The sequence below is a fragment of the Garra rufa genome, chromosome 1 (genome assembly GCF_049309525.1).
Source record: "Garra rufa chromosome 1, GarRuf1.0, whole genome shotgun sequence".
NCBI lineage: Eukaryota > Metazoa > Chordata > Actinopteri > Cypriniformes > Cyprinidae > Garra > Garra rufa.
This window is the reverse complement of record NC_133361.1, coordinates 35,849,635-35,863,862: the sequence shown is the minus strand read 5'-3', so window position 1 is coordinate 35,863,862 and position 14,228 is coordinate 35,849,635. Positions and strand designations below refer to the sequence as shown.

Genomic DNA, 14,228 nt, shown 5'->3' with positions numbered 1-14,228 from the left:
GCTTGGGGCCCATTGGGCCCTTGGCCACTAATCCTGGCCTCCTATGATGTTACAGTCTTTGTCCACTAGATGAAGACAAAGTTGCATTTTGTGTTTACTGAAGCAGGCAAAGTTGTTTCCAAATTAAAATCGATCTGTTCATGTGTCCAAAACAGATGGAGAAGACAAAAAAAAAAAAAAAAAAAATCAATACTCTTGTCAATTCAAGTCATGCCAAAACAAGTCATTTATTGTACATTTCAAATTTGTCATAACTCTTGAGGCTTTTAAACTATTATTGGATTTTCTGAAAGCTGTTTTCATTTGTCCTTTCCTACAGTACTTGTGTAAATATAAATGAGTAATAGTAATCTAGTTACATACCCACACACTGGACAAAAGAAAGGTCTACCTTTTTCTATAACAACAAAAAAGGCGTAAACAACAACAGAAAAAAGGTTGCGAAAACCATGACCCACAGAAAATTGTCAAACTGTGTTACGTCTAACCTGTAACAGTGGACACAGACACAGCACAACTCTTCAAAATGTGCAAAAATGACATTGTTGCTGGGAATGGGTCAGGGTTTGGTCATCCAGAAATTATATGAAACATAAAGGTTTTAATATAAGTGTTTCTTCACAACTCACTGTTTGAAATCACATTACCTTTCTTTAGATTGACAATGAAGAACGAGTCTTGTCTGTAACATCAGCACTGATGAGTAAAGTGCGGCGTCACTTCATTTCAACGATTACAAATGATTTATACATTATCTAGTAGCTTGTCTAACTTGTCGTTTCTCATAAAACTGTATAAAAGACAGCCTTTCCTTTATTCGTTAAGGTTGATGAGTGGCACATCAATACAAATATTAACTAGTTTCTGTACAACATTTACAATGAGTGAAAAATGCTACAACACAAAAAGAACAGAAAGATATAAAAGCTCCTCTATAACCAGATTAATAGTTATTGAAACAACCGAAACATTAATCGTTACATTCCAAATAAAGGGCACAAACAGAAAGAGGTTAAGACCATGCAAAGAAACAGATTCAGTACAATTTGTGCAACAAAGCAAAACTAGTTTGTGACAATCGAGCATGTAGCAGTATTGGCTCCTTTTCCAAAACTACACAAGAATTTAAAATAATGAATCACATAGTATCTGACCAGCTAAATCTGGAAAATGCAAATATGGGGATACAGAATACTGTGAGGGACATGGTGATACATTCATGGGATGTACAGTTCAATGTGCAGCTTTCTATACCCATGACACTGATGTACAATATCAAGAAATTATTTAGCCTACTTAATAAGCTTTTTATGTTTTTGAAAGAAGTCTCTCATCAAGGCTGCAGTTATTTGATCAAAAATACAGTTAAAATGTATTCCTGTGATGGTAAAGCATCATTACTCCAGTCTTCAGTGTCACATGATCTTTCAGAAATCAATATGCTGATTTGCTGCTCAAGTAACATGTCATATTTTTTTGGAAATATACTACATTTCTTCAGGACTGATAAATAGAAAGTTCAAAAGAGCAGCATTTACTTGAAATATAAATCTTTTGTAACATAAATGTAACATAAATGTCTTTACTGTCCTTTTTGATCAATTTAAAGCAACCTTGCTTATTACATTTGTTTAAAAAAATCTTATGACCTCAACCTTTGGAATTGTGTGTGTGTGTGTATATATCATTGGATTTGCATATATTACATATAGTTTGACACTGACCATGATCTTAAAGGGACAGTTCACCCAAAAATAAAAATTCTGTCAGTAATTACTCACCCTCCCGTCATTCCAAACCCGTAGGACCTTTGTTCATCTTCAGAAAACAAATTAAAATATGTTTGATGAAATCCAAGTGCTTTCTGACTCTGCGTATTCTCATAGCTTCATAAAATTAAGGTTGAACCACTGATGTCACATGGACTATTTTAATGATGTCCTTACTACCTTTTTGGGCCTTGAATGTGTCAGTTGCGTTGTGGTCTATGCAGGGTCAGAAAGCTTTTGGACTTTATTAAAAATAACTTATTCGGTTCTGAAGATGAACAAAGGTCTTACAGGTTTGGAACGCCTATTTCTGGGTGAACTATCCCTTTAACATTTAAACCAGACTGTACTATGGCCATCATTTTTGGGGTTTTGTAGTTCTTGTTAAACAAGAAGATTTTATTAAGTCATAATCATTTACCTCTCACTCATTATGTATAACATCCGCCTCTTTTTTGAAACTTCAGTGGAGTATTTCATCCAAACTCAGATTCTAAGAAAAATAAACTTTCTTTTTCACATTTTCTATAGACTTTTCTTTCTATATGTATATACTATAATGTACAACTGTGTCATTTGTACTCACATTGTTCACTTGTGCTTCTCTACATGTGACCCCTCTGTCAAAAGACGCTGTTGGTCAGCACAGACCTGTTAGATAGAAGCTGTATGATAATTTCAGCCATTAACAGCAGTGACATGATTATATTATTATTTTCACATCCGACCACAACGTATGTTGGCAGAGAACATTCACAAGAAGTCCTCTTAACTGCTGATTATAGTTATTATACAGTCATGTCTTTCTATTGCTGTCTGTTGATTCAGTGCTGGATTGTTAAGACTTCATAGGCAAACATGTTCAAATAATATTAATAAACCCCACATGCCATAGGGCGCATGTATAGCTCTACTATACGGTGTGATCGTGTGATATTTTATATAATTCTACTCTTGTGTAGAATACAACACTGAGTTGTACATACTCAGAGGTAGTGTGTATATATATATATATAACTGAGAGCGAAAGTACACTTCTACTCTAGATTCCAGTTTCATCACTTGTTTTTGTCATTTCTACAGCCTAAACGCACAGCGTGATGACATGAGCAGTGATGGAAACCGTGACCCACGTGTGTGAGAGAGAGCACATGAGAGACACGATCATTTCGACAGCAACTTGCTCTGTAAATACATGATGACTTGGTGTGAGGGGGGCAGAGGCGGTGCATTTCACACCCCCGGCCTGAAGGGGGAGCTCTCTGCCGAGTGTGAGTCCTCTATTTGCTTTCAGCTCAGGAGCCTAATGCTTGATCTCTAAAATGGAGGGGTTGTGGTCGAGGATAGCCAGGATGATCTTGTCCATGTACTGCCTTAAACGGAAGTTGATCTCCTCTTGTTCTTTCAAAGCTTCAACAAGCTGGAAGGATGGAGAGGTTGATCAAATGAGTGACAAAAATGGCTTACATGTAAGGCTAAAGGACATTTTGTAGGTTCCTATGGATTAGAACATCTGCTAATGTTTTTAACGTAAATGCAAAATGCCAACAAATCATACAAAAACTATATATTACGGTACCATTCAGTGGTCAATTGTAGGCTACTTGAAGGAGTGATTCTTTAAAAAAAACTGGGCTGTCTACAAAGTAAAAAGGCAATTTTTTTTTTAAATCCACTCTACAAAAACATCACCTATAATACACTGTGAATGGGGACTAATATGCTATCCCTCAACGGGACCAGGTATAGCTATTTTGTGAGGTTCAGTGTTCTGTAGGTGTCTGTGAATGTTGTTCTCACCTCATCTCTGGAGGCATTGTCTATCTCTGCTGCCAGCGACTGGGCCTTGGTGTGGCAAGCAAACAGGTTTTTGGCCTCGTATAGGCTGAGGCTGAGAATCTGTCCATTCAGATCATCGTTCTGGTCTCTGAGTTTATGGTTTTCCTGTTAGAGAATTAAACACATCAGTTTGCAAACCATACTGAATGCAAGGAGGTATACAGTATACATACACACTGTAAAAAAAAAAAAGAGTCAACTTAAAATAATTTGTTACCCTGCTGCCTTAAAATTTTAAGTTCAGTTAACAAAAAAATTGGTTTGTTAAACTTAAAAGCTGGGCAAGTTACCCAGCTGCCTTAAAATTTTAAGCTGAATCAACTCAAATATCTAAATTGTGCAACTTGTCATTTCAAGCTGACTAAACTTTTTTAAGTTGACTGAACTTAAAAATTTAAGGCAGCAAGGTAACAAATTGTTTTAAGTTGACCTAAGTTGTTTTTTTTACAGTGTTGAGGTCAAAGGTTTACATACATCTTAGCGAATCTGCAAAATGTTATTTATTTTACCCAAATAAGAGGGATCATACAAAATGCATGTTATTTTTTATTTAGTACTGACCTGAATAAAATAATTCACATAAAAGATGTTTACATATAGTCCACAAGAGAAATTAATAGTTGAATTTATAAAAATGTATATACTTCTTAATACTGTGTTGTTACCTGAATGATCCACATCTGTTTTTGTTGTTGTTGTTTAGTGATAGTTGTTCATGAGTCCCTTGTTTTTCCTGAACAGTTAAACTGCCCGCTGTTCTTCAGAAAAATCTTTCATGTCCCACAAGTTATTTGGAGATCCATCTTTTCACACTGAGGACAACTGAGGGACTCATATGCAACTATTACAGAAGGTTCAAAAACTATGCATTAAGAGCCAGGGGTGAAAACTTTTGAACAGAATGAATATGTGTACATTTTCTTATTTTGCCAAAATAAAATTTTTTTTTAATTTAGTGCTGCCCTTCAAAAGCTACAAAAGATAATTACATTTTTCCCAGAAGACAAAATAAGTTAAATGTACCCTGATCTTCAAATTCAAAGTTTTCACCCCCCGACTCTTGTTGTTTTTCCTTCAGCAACAGTGAGTGTTTGAACTTTTGTAATAGTTGCATATGAGTCCCTCAGTTGTCCTCAGTTGAAAAGATGGATCTCAAAATCATACAGTCATAGTTGGAAAGGGTTCAAATACACAAAAATGCTGAAAAACCAAAGAATTTGTGGGACCTGAAGGATTTTTCTGAAGAACAGCGGGCAGTTTAACTATTCAGGACAAAAAATTGACTCATGAACAACTGTCACTAAAAAACAGCTGTAGATCATTCAGGTAACCACTCAGTATTAAGAATCAAGTGTATGTAAATTTTTGAACAGGGTCATTTTCATGAATTCAGCTATTATTTTCTCTTGTGGACTTTATGTAAATATATTTTATGTGAAATATCTTATTCAGGTCAGTAGTAAAGAAAAAAATAACATGCATTTTGTATGATCCCTCTTATTTTGCTAAAATAATGAACTTTCGCAAATTCTCCAAGATGTATGTAAACTTTTGACCTCAGCTGTATATATAATATAGACCAGTGGTTCTCACTAGGGGGCCTCAGCACACTTCCAAGGGAGCCACAAAATGGCTTAATATGATTTCAAATAAGACAAAACAAGTAAAATAAGCTAAAACAGCTAAAATCAAGGCATATTTCCTATTTTAATTTGTTCTTTTGACAACTCTTATTTTTTCTCAAGAACCAGGATTCCCATGGCCTTGGAAATTTTAAAAGTGTGATTTCCAGACCTAGAAAGTCACAGAAAATTCTCTAATAAATATGAATACTTCTAATTATCTAAGAGGTTTTTTTTTTTTTTTTCAAATTGCTATTTGTGATTAAAACATTTAATCCCATAATTATAATTTTTAAATTATAATTTTATAACAGACAGCACAATAAGCACGGCAATATCTTTCCACTGTACCTGCTTAAGCCGTTTTACTTCATGCTCCAGTTCAATCTCTCGAGTCTTGGCATTGTACTCGGACAGCCCTGCGGCGCTACGGCCTCGGCCGGGCTTCTCAGTCTCCAGTTTAAAAAGTTGTAGGTGCTCCAGTTCACGCCGCAAGTCCTCAATCAGCTACAAGCACATGTTAATTGTGTGAGAGGTCTGGAGATTTATGCTTCTGTATGTGTATAACTGTAATCTGCAATAAAAATGACACTGTGCTTACCTCCTGCATGGCCTCTCGCTCCTTCTGAAACTCATGTCTGTTCTGCCAAAGTTTATCCATCATTTTCCTATACAGATCCATCTCATCCTTCAAACGCAAGCTTGTATCTTCCAGTTTATCTGTCATGCGTTGCTTCTCCTGTGCACAAATATAAATACAAATATACACAGTGAGCATTTTGGACTTCATGCAGCTGTTTATTTTACCGTTGTGTCACCTCTGTATTTAATGTTTCACTGAATTTCAAATCAATAATAAAATCTGCCAACAATTTCACCCTAAATATAGCTTCTTTAGCTGATTTGAAAATTAAAAATGCATTTTTCAGTCTAGTCCACAAGAGGACCTTTAATTTTTTAGCTGTATCAGACAGTGACCTAGTTTTTAGCTTTATGGAAATGCTACAGCATCAAGTTGTGCAGTTGCTCAACAATGTTTCATTCCATCTCAGAGATCAAAGCCTCACAGACCCTGCGTCTAAATACGGGGCTGCTAATGTCATGCAGGCAGAAGCTTTCACACTCATTACACTAGCTAATGCAAACATCATGAAACAGTGTGCTGTTAACACTGACAAGCTCCAGGGATTTCACTGCCTCCTGAAATGTGTCAAAAGACGCTTCAGTGAGGTCAGAAGTGATAGTGTGAAAATAGGTGTGTGAACATGTGTCAGTGAGTGTTTTAGTGCAAGAGAGAAAGAAATTGGTCTTTTAATTGTAAAGCTGATGTATGGCGATGGTCAAGGGATTTGACGCATATCTGACCTGGTCCAGTTTCTCAGTTTGAGACTTGAGTCTGCACACGTTCACTTTCATCTCTGCATTCTCCTCTTCCAGCTGCTGAACCCTGTGGGAAGAAATCCTCCATTATAAAGTAGCATGTTTTAAGGTCTTGAGACCTCCATGTTTCATATAAATGTTTTTGTGCTTTTGTGTCTGACAGAAGACTAGATACCTGTTACTAAGCAGTTCAATCTCAGTACTCTTGTCTCTCTCCATCTTACTATAGGCCTCTCTGTGTCTCTTTAGCTCCTCCTCTAAACATTGCTCTGCACGCGTCTCCTGATCTTTGATCTGCTCCTCCAGCTCATGTACCCTGATGGACACAAATAGACATAAGAAAACATATACTACATACTCTATACATACATCTCTTATGCTCACCAAGGCTGCATTTATGTGATCAAAAGAGTAATAGAGTATAAACATTAATATTGTGAAATATCATTACAATTTAAAATGTAATTTATTCCTGTGATGGGAAAGCTGAATTTTCAGCATCATTACTCTAAGTTTCAGTGTCACATGATTCTTCAGAAATCATTCTAATATGCTGATTTGCTGCTCAAGAAACATTTATTAACAATTATTATTAATATTATTATTATTAATGTTGAAAATAGTTATTCCTCCATATTTTTTGTGGAAACTGACGCGGAAGGACTGATGAATAGAAAATTAAAAAGAACAGCATTTTATAACATTATAAATGTCTTTACTGTATTTCTAGATCAATTACATTAATTCTTGCTAAATGAAAAATGTTAATTTGTTTCCAAACAAGTCCTATTGACCCTAAACTTTGGAAGAGAAGTATAATTACGAATAAAGTAATAAATAATAAATCACCCAACTAATAGTCAGATCTCTTTACCTGTGAACTAGTTGTGTGTTTTCCTGTTTAAGTTTAGATTTCAGATCTCCATTCGCCAGACTGTCGTTCTCAAGCTCTGTTATCTTCTTTTCCAAATAACTCACCTGCAATGGAAATACAGAAGAATTCATTATTATAGACCTTTATTATAGACAACGTTTCTGAATCACATGCACAGGAAAACAGCATTATTTTAGTGGCCTTATGAAGTATATCTAAAACATTATTTGAATTTTATGCATTAAGCCTAAACAATAAACATGGTCTTCAGTGAGCAGATTATTATACTTCAAGGACCTTCTCAGTGATGTCAATGTCACAGGAGTCGATGCTGTCTCTGAACAGGTCCTCTGTGCTGCCCTGACTGCTGCTGAAGTTACTGTGGTGGAAGAGCTGACTGTGGGACACACAGAGAAACAGAGAATCACAAAATGGAACTAAAGTTACTAATCATTCTTCTGTCTAACCAGTTAGTGACTTACACTGCATCCAAAATCGAATACAAAAAAGTATGTAAGAAATTTTGAATTCATATTTGAAAGACGAAAAGCAAAAAGTGAATTCTGAAGTGTGCATTCGATGGACACTTTACTATACCATGAGGCCATGGGGGAGGATTTATAAATGGCAGTGCAGTGAGATCATGTGACAGTAACAACATGGTGTATGTACAGTCGTGGCCAAAAGTTTTGAGAATTACATAAATACTGGAAATTGGAAAAGTTGCTGCTTAAGTTTTTATAATAGCAATTTGCATATACTCCAGAATGTTATGAAGAGTGATCAGATGAATTGCATAGTCCTTCTTTGCCATGAAAATTAACTAATTCCCGAAAAAAAACTTTCCACTGCATTTCATTGCTGTCATTAAAGGACCTGCTGAGATCATTTCAGTAATCGTCTTGTTAACTCAGGTGAGAATGTTGACGAGCACAAGACTAGAGATCATTATGTCAGGCTGATTGGGTTAGAATGGCAGACTTGACATGTCAAAAGGAGGGTGATGCTTGAAATCATTGTTCTTCCATTGTTAACCATGGTGACCTGCAAAGAAACGCGTGCAGCCATCATTGCGTTGCATAAAAATGGCTTCACAGGCAAGGATGTTGTGGCTGCTAAGAATGCACCTAAATCAACAATTTATATCAAGAACTTCAAGGAAAGAGGTTCAATTCTTGTTAAGAAGGCTTCGGGGCGTCCAAGAAAGTCCAGCAAGCGCCAGGATGGTCTCCTAAAGAGGATTCAGCTGCGGGATCGGAGTGCCACCAGTGCAGAGCTTGCTCAGGAATGGCAGCAGGCCAAGACTTTTGGAAGATGGCCTGGTGTCAAGAAGGGCAGCAAAGAAGCCACTTCTCTCCAAAAAAAACATCAGGGACAGATTGATCTTCTGCAAAAAGTATGGCGAATGGACTGCTGAGGACTGGGGCAAAGTCATATTCTCTGATGAAGCCTCTTTCCGATTGTTTGGGGCATCTGGAAAAAGGCTTGTCCGGAGAAGAAAAGGTGAGCGCTACCATCAGTCCTGTGTCATGCCAACAGTAAAGCATCCTGAGACCATTCATGTGTGGGGTTGCTTCTCATCCAAGGGAGTGGGCTCACTCACAATTTTGCCCAAAAACACAGCCATGAATAAAGAATGGTACCAAAACACCCTCCAACAGCAACTTCTTCCAACAACCCAACAACAGTTTGGTGAAGAACAATGCATTTTCCAGCACAATGGAGAACCGTGCCATAAGGCAAAAGTGATAACTAAGTGGCTCGGGGACCAAAACGTTGACATTTTGGGTCCATAGCCTGGAAACTCCCCAGATCTTAATCCCATTGAGAACTTGTGGTCAATCCTCAAGAGGCGGGTGGACAAACAAAAACCCACTAATTCTGACAAACTCCAAGAAGTGAAAGAATGGGTTGCTATCAGTCAGGATTTGGCCCAGAAGTTGATTGAGAGCATGCCCAGTCGAATTGCAGAGGTCCTGAACAAGAAGGGCCAACACTGCAAATACTGACTCTTTGCATAAATGTCATGTAATTGTCCATAAAAGTCTTTGAAACGTATGAAGTGCTTGTAATTATATTTCAGTACATCACAGAAACAACTGAAACAAAGATCTAAAAGCAGTTTAGCAGCAAACTTTGTGAAAACTAATATTTGTGTCATTCTCAAAACTTTTGCCCACGACTGTAGTACATCCAAATTCCATTGACATGACCATATTCATATTATAAAGATAATACTTCTTAACAGCCAAAAAGTAAGTTCAAACTTAAATGTAGTACCTACTCAGTATGTGATTTCAGACACACTGATAGTAAGGCAATCTGGCATTAAGCCAGCACTTTGTAGTCTCATACTGTGCTATCATGTGAAAATAACAAAGATGAGAGACTTACCGACCAAATGCTGTACTGGAAATTTTCCGGTTTGGGCTGTAAAAAGAAATTGAAAAGATGCTTGTATTAGAACAAACAAATTCATAAAACAAATAAAATACCATCCAGAAAGGCCATTATATATATACCATTCATAAGTTTGGGATCAGTGCAATTTTTAATGTTTTTTAAAGAAATTTCTTCTGCTCATTGAGACTGCGTTTTTTTATCAAAAATACAGAACAAAGGGTATTATTGTGAAATATTATTACAATTTAAAATAACATTTTTCTATTTCAATATACATTAAAATTATTTTTTTCTGTGATCAAAGCTGAAATTTTAGCATCATTACTCTAGTAAACAGAGTCACATGATCTATCAGAAATCATTCTAATATATTGATTTATTATCAGTGCTGGGAACAGTTGTGCTGCTTAATATTTTGTTGGAACCTGTGATTCTTTTTTTAGGATTCTTTGATGGATAGAAAGTTTAAAAGAACAGCATTTACTTAAAATAGAAATCTTTTCTAACAATATATACCACTGTTCAAAAGTTTGAGGTCAGTACATTTTTATTCTTTCTTTTTAATACATTTAATACATTTATTTAGCAAGGATGTGTTAAACTGATAAAAAAAAGTGTATTTTTACACTATAAATGCTGTTCTTTTTAACTTTTTATTCATTTAAGAATCCTGAAAAAAAGTATCACAGGTTCCAAAAATTATGTGGCAGCACAACTGTTTCCAACATATATTATTCTAATAATAAATCAGCATATTAGAATTGATTTCTGGAGTAGTGGCTGATGAAAATTCAGCTTTACATCACAGGAATAAATTATATTTTACAGTATATTATATAGAAACCATTGTTTTATATTGTAATAACATTCCGCAATATTACTGTTTTTTTTTCTGTTTTTTGATTAAATAAATGCAGCCTTGATGAGCTTAAGAGACTTCTTTAAAAAACATTACAAGTCTTACTGATCCCAAACTTTTGAACTATAGTGTGTGTGTGTGTCTGTATATATATATATAGATAGATAGATAGATAGATAGATAGATAGATAGATAGATAGATAGATAGATAGATAGATAGATAGATAGATAGATAGATAGATAGATAGATAGATAGATAGATAGATAGATAGATAGATAGATAGATAGATAGATAGATAGATAGATAGATAGATAGATAGATATTTAGACTTTAGTTCTAGACTTTTACTAATTCACTTTTGTCCATGTGGCCAAGATCGTGTACTACAGTCAGTTTGTCCTAGGTCATGAGATTACACATATAATCAGACAGCTCTGGAAGACCTCTGTAAAAATAGAATACCTGCACTCTAATTATAAACCTCTCTCTGTGTTTATGTAACTGTGTGACCCACGTCACACTTTAAAGCCCTCTTCTCATTACATCACACAGGTCTGAACTCAAACAGCTCGCCGAAACACAAGTCAGCTCTCCTGTCTTCATACCCAACCCAGCTATCGCCGCACTGACAAAACACATTTCACTACAACGACACTAATAAAGCCAGACAATCTGCAAACCAAGGGAGATGAGGTCAACTACGCTCACAGCATTCACGCACATACCCTCAAAAGGGCAGTTGTGACCTGTCATGACCTGTTAAAGTAGCTGGCCATATTTGGTACAAAAAAAAAAAAATTCTGATGGCTTTTACTTTAAACAGTCATTCAACAGCAGATCTTTGTATAAGTCTGCATTTGTATGTTTTTTTTTCTAGAATATTTATTAATACAATGACACAAATGTTTGGTGGCCATTATAGAGCGGGTCGTATTGGTGCCGATCATGTTTTGCATGAATGCATTTCAACAGAGTATGCAGTGGAGGATTTTGACAAAAATGCCAGAGGATTAATAGCCAAAGGCCACAGAATGCCACATGATCCTACTTCCTCATCACACCTATTCAGTCAGAGAAAAGGAAGTCACACAGAACAGCCTCTCTTGCTCGCTTCCAAAAGGTAGCCACTTGATTATGCTGCCACCTTGTTTTATTATGATTTATAATAATAAAAATGAAAAGGCAATCCCAGAATGCACTGCATCAATCTAGGTGAAAAAATAATTCATTGTAGTGGAAGAAGTGATGTACAAAAGGTTAAATGTTAATTATTTTACCAAAATAAGAGGGATCATACAAAATGCATGTTATTTGTTAGTACTAAAAAAATTCACATAAAAGACGTTTACATATAGTCCACAAGAGAAAATAATAATTGTATTTATAAAAATGACCCTGTTCAAAAGTTTACATACGCTTGATTCTTAATACTGTGTTGTTACCTGAATGATCTGTTTTTTTGTTTGTTTGTCTGTTTGTTTAGTGATAGTTGTTCATGAGTCCCTTGTTCATCCTGCACAGTTAAACTGCCTGCTGTTCTTCTGAAATATCCTTCAGGTTCCACAAATTCTTTGGTTTCCATCATTTTTGTGTAGTAACAATGACTGTATGATTTTGAGATCCATCTTTTCACACTGAGGACAACTGAGGGACTCATATGCAACTATTACAGAAGGTTCAAACACTCACTGATGCTCCAGAAGGAAAAACTATGCATTAAAGGGGTGGAAATATTTTGTATTTAAAGAGCAGGTAAATTTAAAGTATTTTGTCTTCTGGGAAACATGTATCTTCTGTAGCCTCTGAAAGGCATAACTAAATGAAAAAATACAATATTTAGGCAAAATAAGAAAAACGTACACATCTCCATTCTGTTCAAAAGTTTTCACCCGCGGCTCTTACAACTCAACGATAACTTATAATCCTTTAAACAGACCTACTCTAAGCTATGAGATTGTTAATCGATGGTAATCTTTATGTCAACTTATTCTTTAAAAAACTGACTTTTCACTGGGAGTTTGATTGACAGGTGATCTGACCAATCATAATGCTGAATTTGCCAGAGTAGAATACCGTTGGTGGACTTGAACTTGAAAAATGAATGTTTGAATTTCTTAAAAATTTCGGTCAGGTAGATTAAATATTAGGCTAATATCTTAATTAATACTGCTTGTAAGTATCTTTACCACCTATCTTCAGTTTGTCAAAATATTGTGCCTTTTCCTGCTTACTAAATCTTACTGAAGCTTCCACACGTTTTTTTCGTGGTTTAGACAGCATAAATTAGCAGAACAACTTATTCACTAGTACATTAACCATGCAATCCATGCTGTTGTTTACATCCGAGTATCTCCAATACAGCCGTGCATCTGGGTAACTGAACAAAACGTGATGATTCTGACCTCTGAAATAACTCATGCAGTCCCATGACGGTTAAGATGCTGTCTTAGAAGGCTGCTGTAGGAAGTATGTAGTGAGGCCGCTCACTAGGTTTTGAGAAAGTGGATCTGTGTCGGTAGTATAATGTCTCGGTGTGTCAGCAGCAGAGGTGGAAACCTTATAATCCCATGATGCTTTAAATCTTGTTACAGATGAAAGATTGCAGTGTCGTGCTCCTGAAGTGCCAAATTTGTTAGGTGTCCACATAATAACAAAAGGATTATTTCAGCAGTTTTCATCAAATTCCACCACACACACCCACCCACTTAAACACCCCAGGCTTTTCTTGAGGGGCTCCGTTTTTTTTCCTTCACTGTCTGTGATAACATTCACAAAGATTAGTAAACCCTCGACTGGAACATTGTTGCTATGGTAACAGCTCTTCTGATGAAACCCGTCTCCCGATAAAGCTTCTGACAGACCAGGGTGATTAAAGAGACTCATAAAAATATATCTAGCTTTACCTAGAGTGAACTGAGACATAAAGAATCCTCTCAGAAGTGCAGCACTATGCCATTTAATATGAACTATAGATGCTGCAAAGTTCACATCCAGAAAAGTTCACTTCCGTAATCAAAATTTCCTGATCATTTACTCACCCCCATGTCATCCAAGATGTTCATGTCTTTCTTTCTTCAGTCGAAATGTTTTTTGAGGAAACTTCAATGGGGATCAACAGTTTTTATAACGTTCATGTTGGACTACAAAAAGGACATCCTCCCTGTAGCCCTCTATTAGAGTAACACACCATAACTCTTTCAAATAACTCTGTCATCTCTTACCTGTTAGCTTTGAGGTTCTTGAGTCTGGCCTCTAGGTCATTGAGCAGGTTGACTTTCTTGCAGCACTGAGAGCAGTAAACATCCAGAAGCTCACTGTTGTACAGGTGCCTGATCTTCTGAGGGGTCTGTCCAGCACTGGAAACACCATTAAGTCATGATCAATACTGGCAGTAAAAGACTTCAGATTTTACTTGCTCAGTATGTTTAATAACATAATATGGGGAGATCTTTCAAATTGTGTATAGTTGGAAAAGAACGTC

General features: G+C 36.1%; 1 protein-coding gene across 2 annotated transcripts in view; it reads right to left on the bottom strand.

Moving 5' to 3' along the window:
• Window positions 1-208: 208 nt before the first annotated feature.
• rab11fip4a (RAB11 family interacting protein 4 (class II) a) overlaps window positions 209-14,228 on the bottom strand; it is a 70,563-nt gene continuing 56,543 nt past the window's right edge. For both annotated transcript variants that reach the window (XM_073839430.1, XM_073839438.1), the window contains 10 exons: window positions 13,969-14,103; window positions 9,879-9,914; window positions 7,782-7,881; window positions 7,485-7,588; window positions 6,786-6,926; window positions 6,596-6,677; window positions 5,832-5,969; window positions 5,582-5,737; window positions 3,570-3,713; window positions 209-3,189 (listed from right to left, as the gene is read on the bottom strand). In XM_073839430.1, coding sequence (XP_073695531.1) covers window positions 3,073-3,189; window positions 3,570-3,713; window positions 5,582-5,737; window positions 5,832-5,969; window positions 6,596-6,677; window positions 6,786-6,926; window positions 7,485-7,588; window positions 7,782-7,881; window positions 9,879-9,914; window positions 13,969-14,103 — 1,153 coding nt within the window. In that variant the 3' untranslated portion in view covers window positions 209-3,072. The remainder of the gene's footprint in view (window positions 3,190-3,569; window positions 3,714-5,581; window positions 5,738-5,831; window positions 5,970-6,595; window positions 6,678-6,785; window positions 6,927-7,484; window positions 7,589-7,781; window positions 7,882-9,878; window positions 9,915-13,968; window positions 14,104-14,228) is intronic.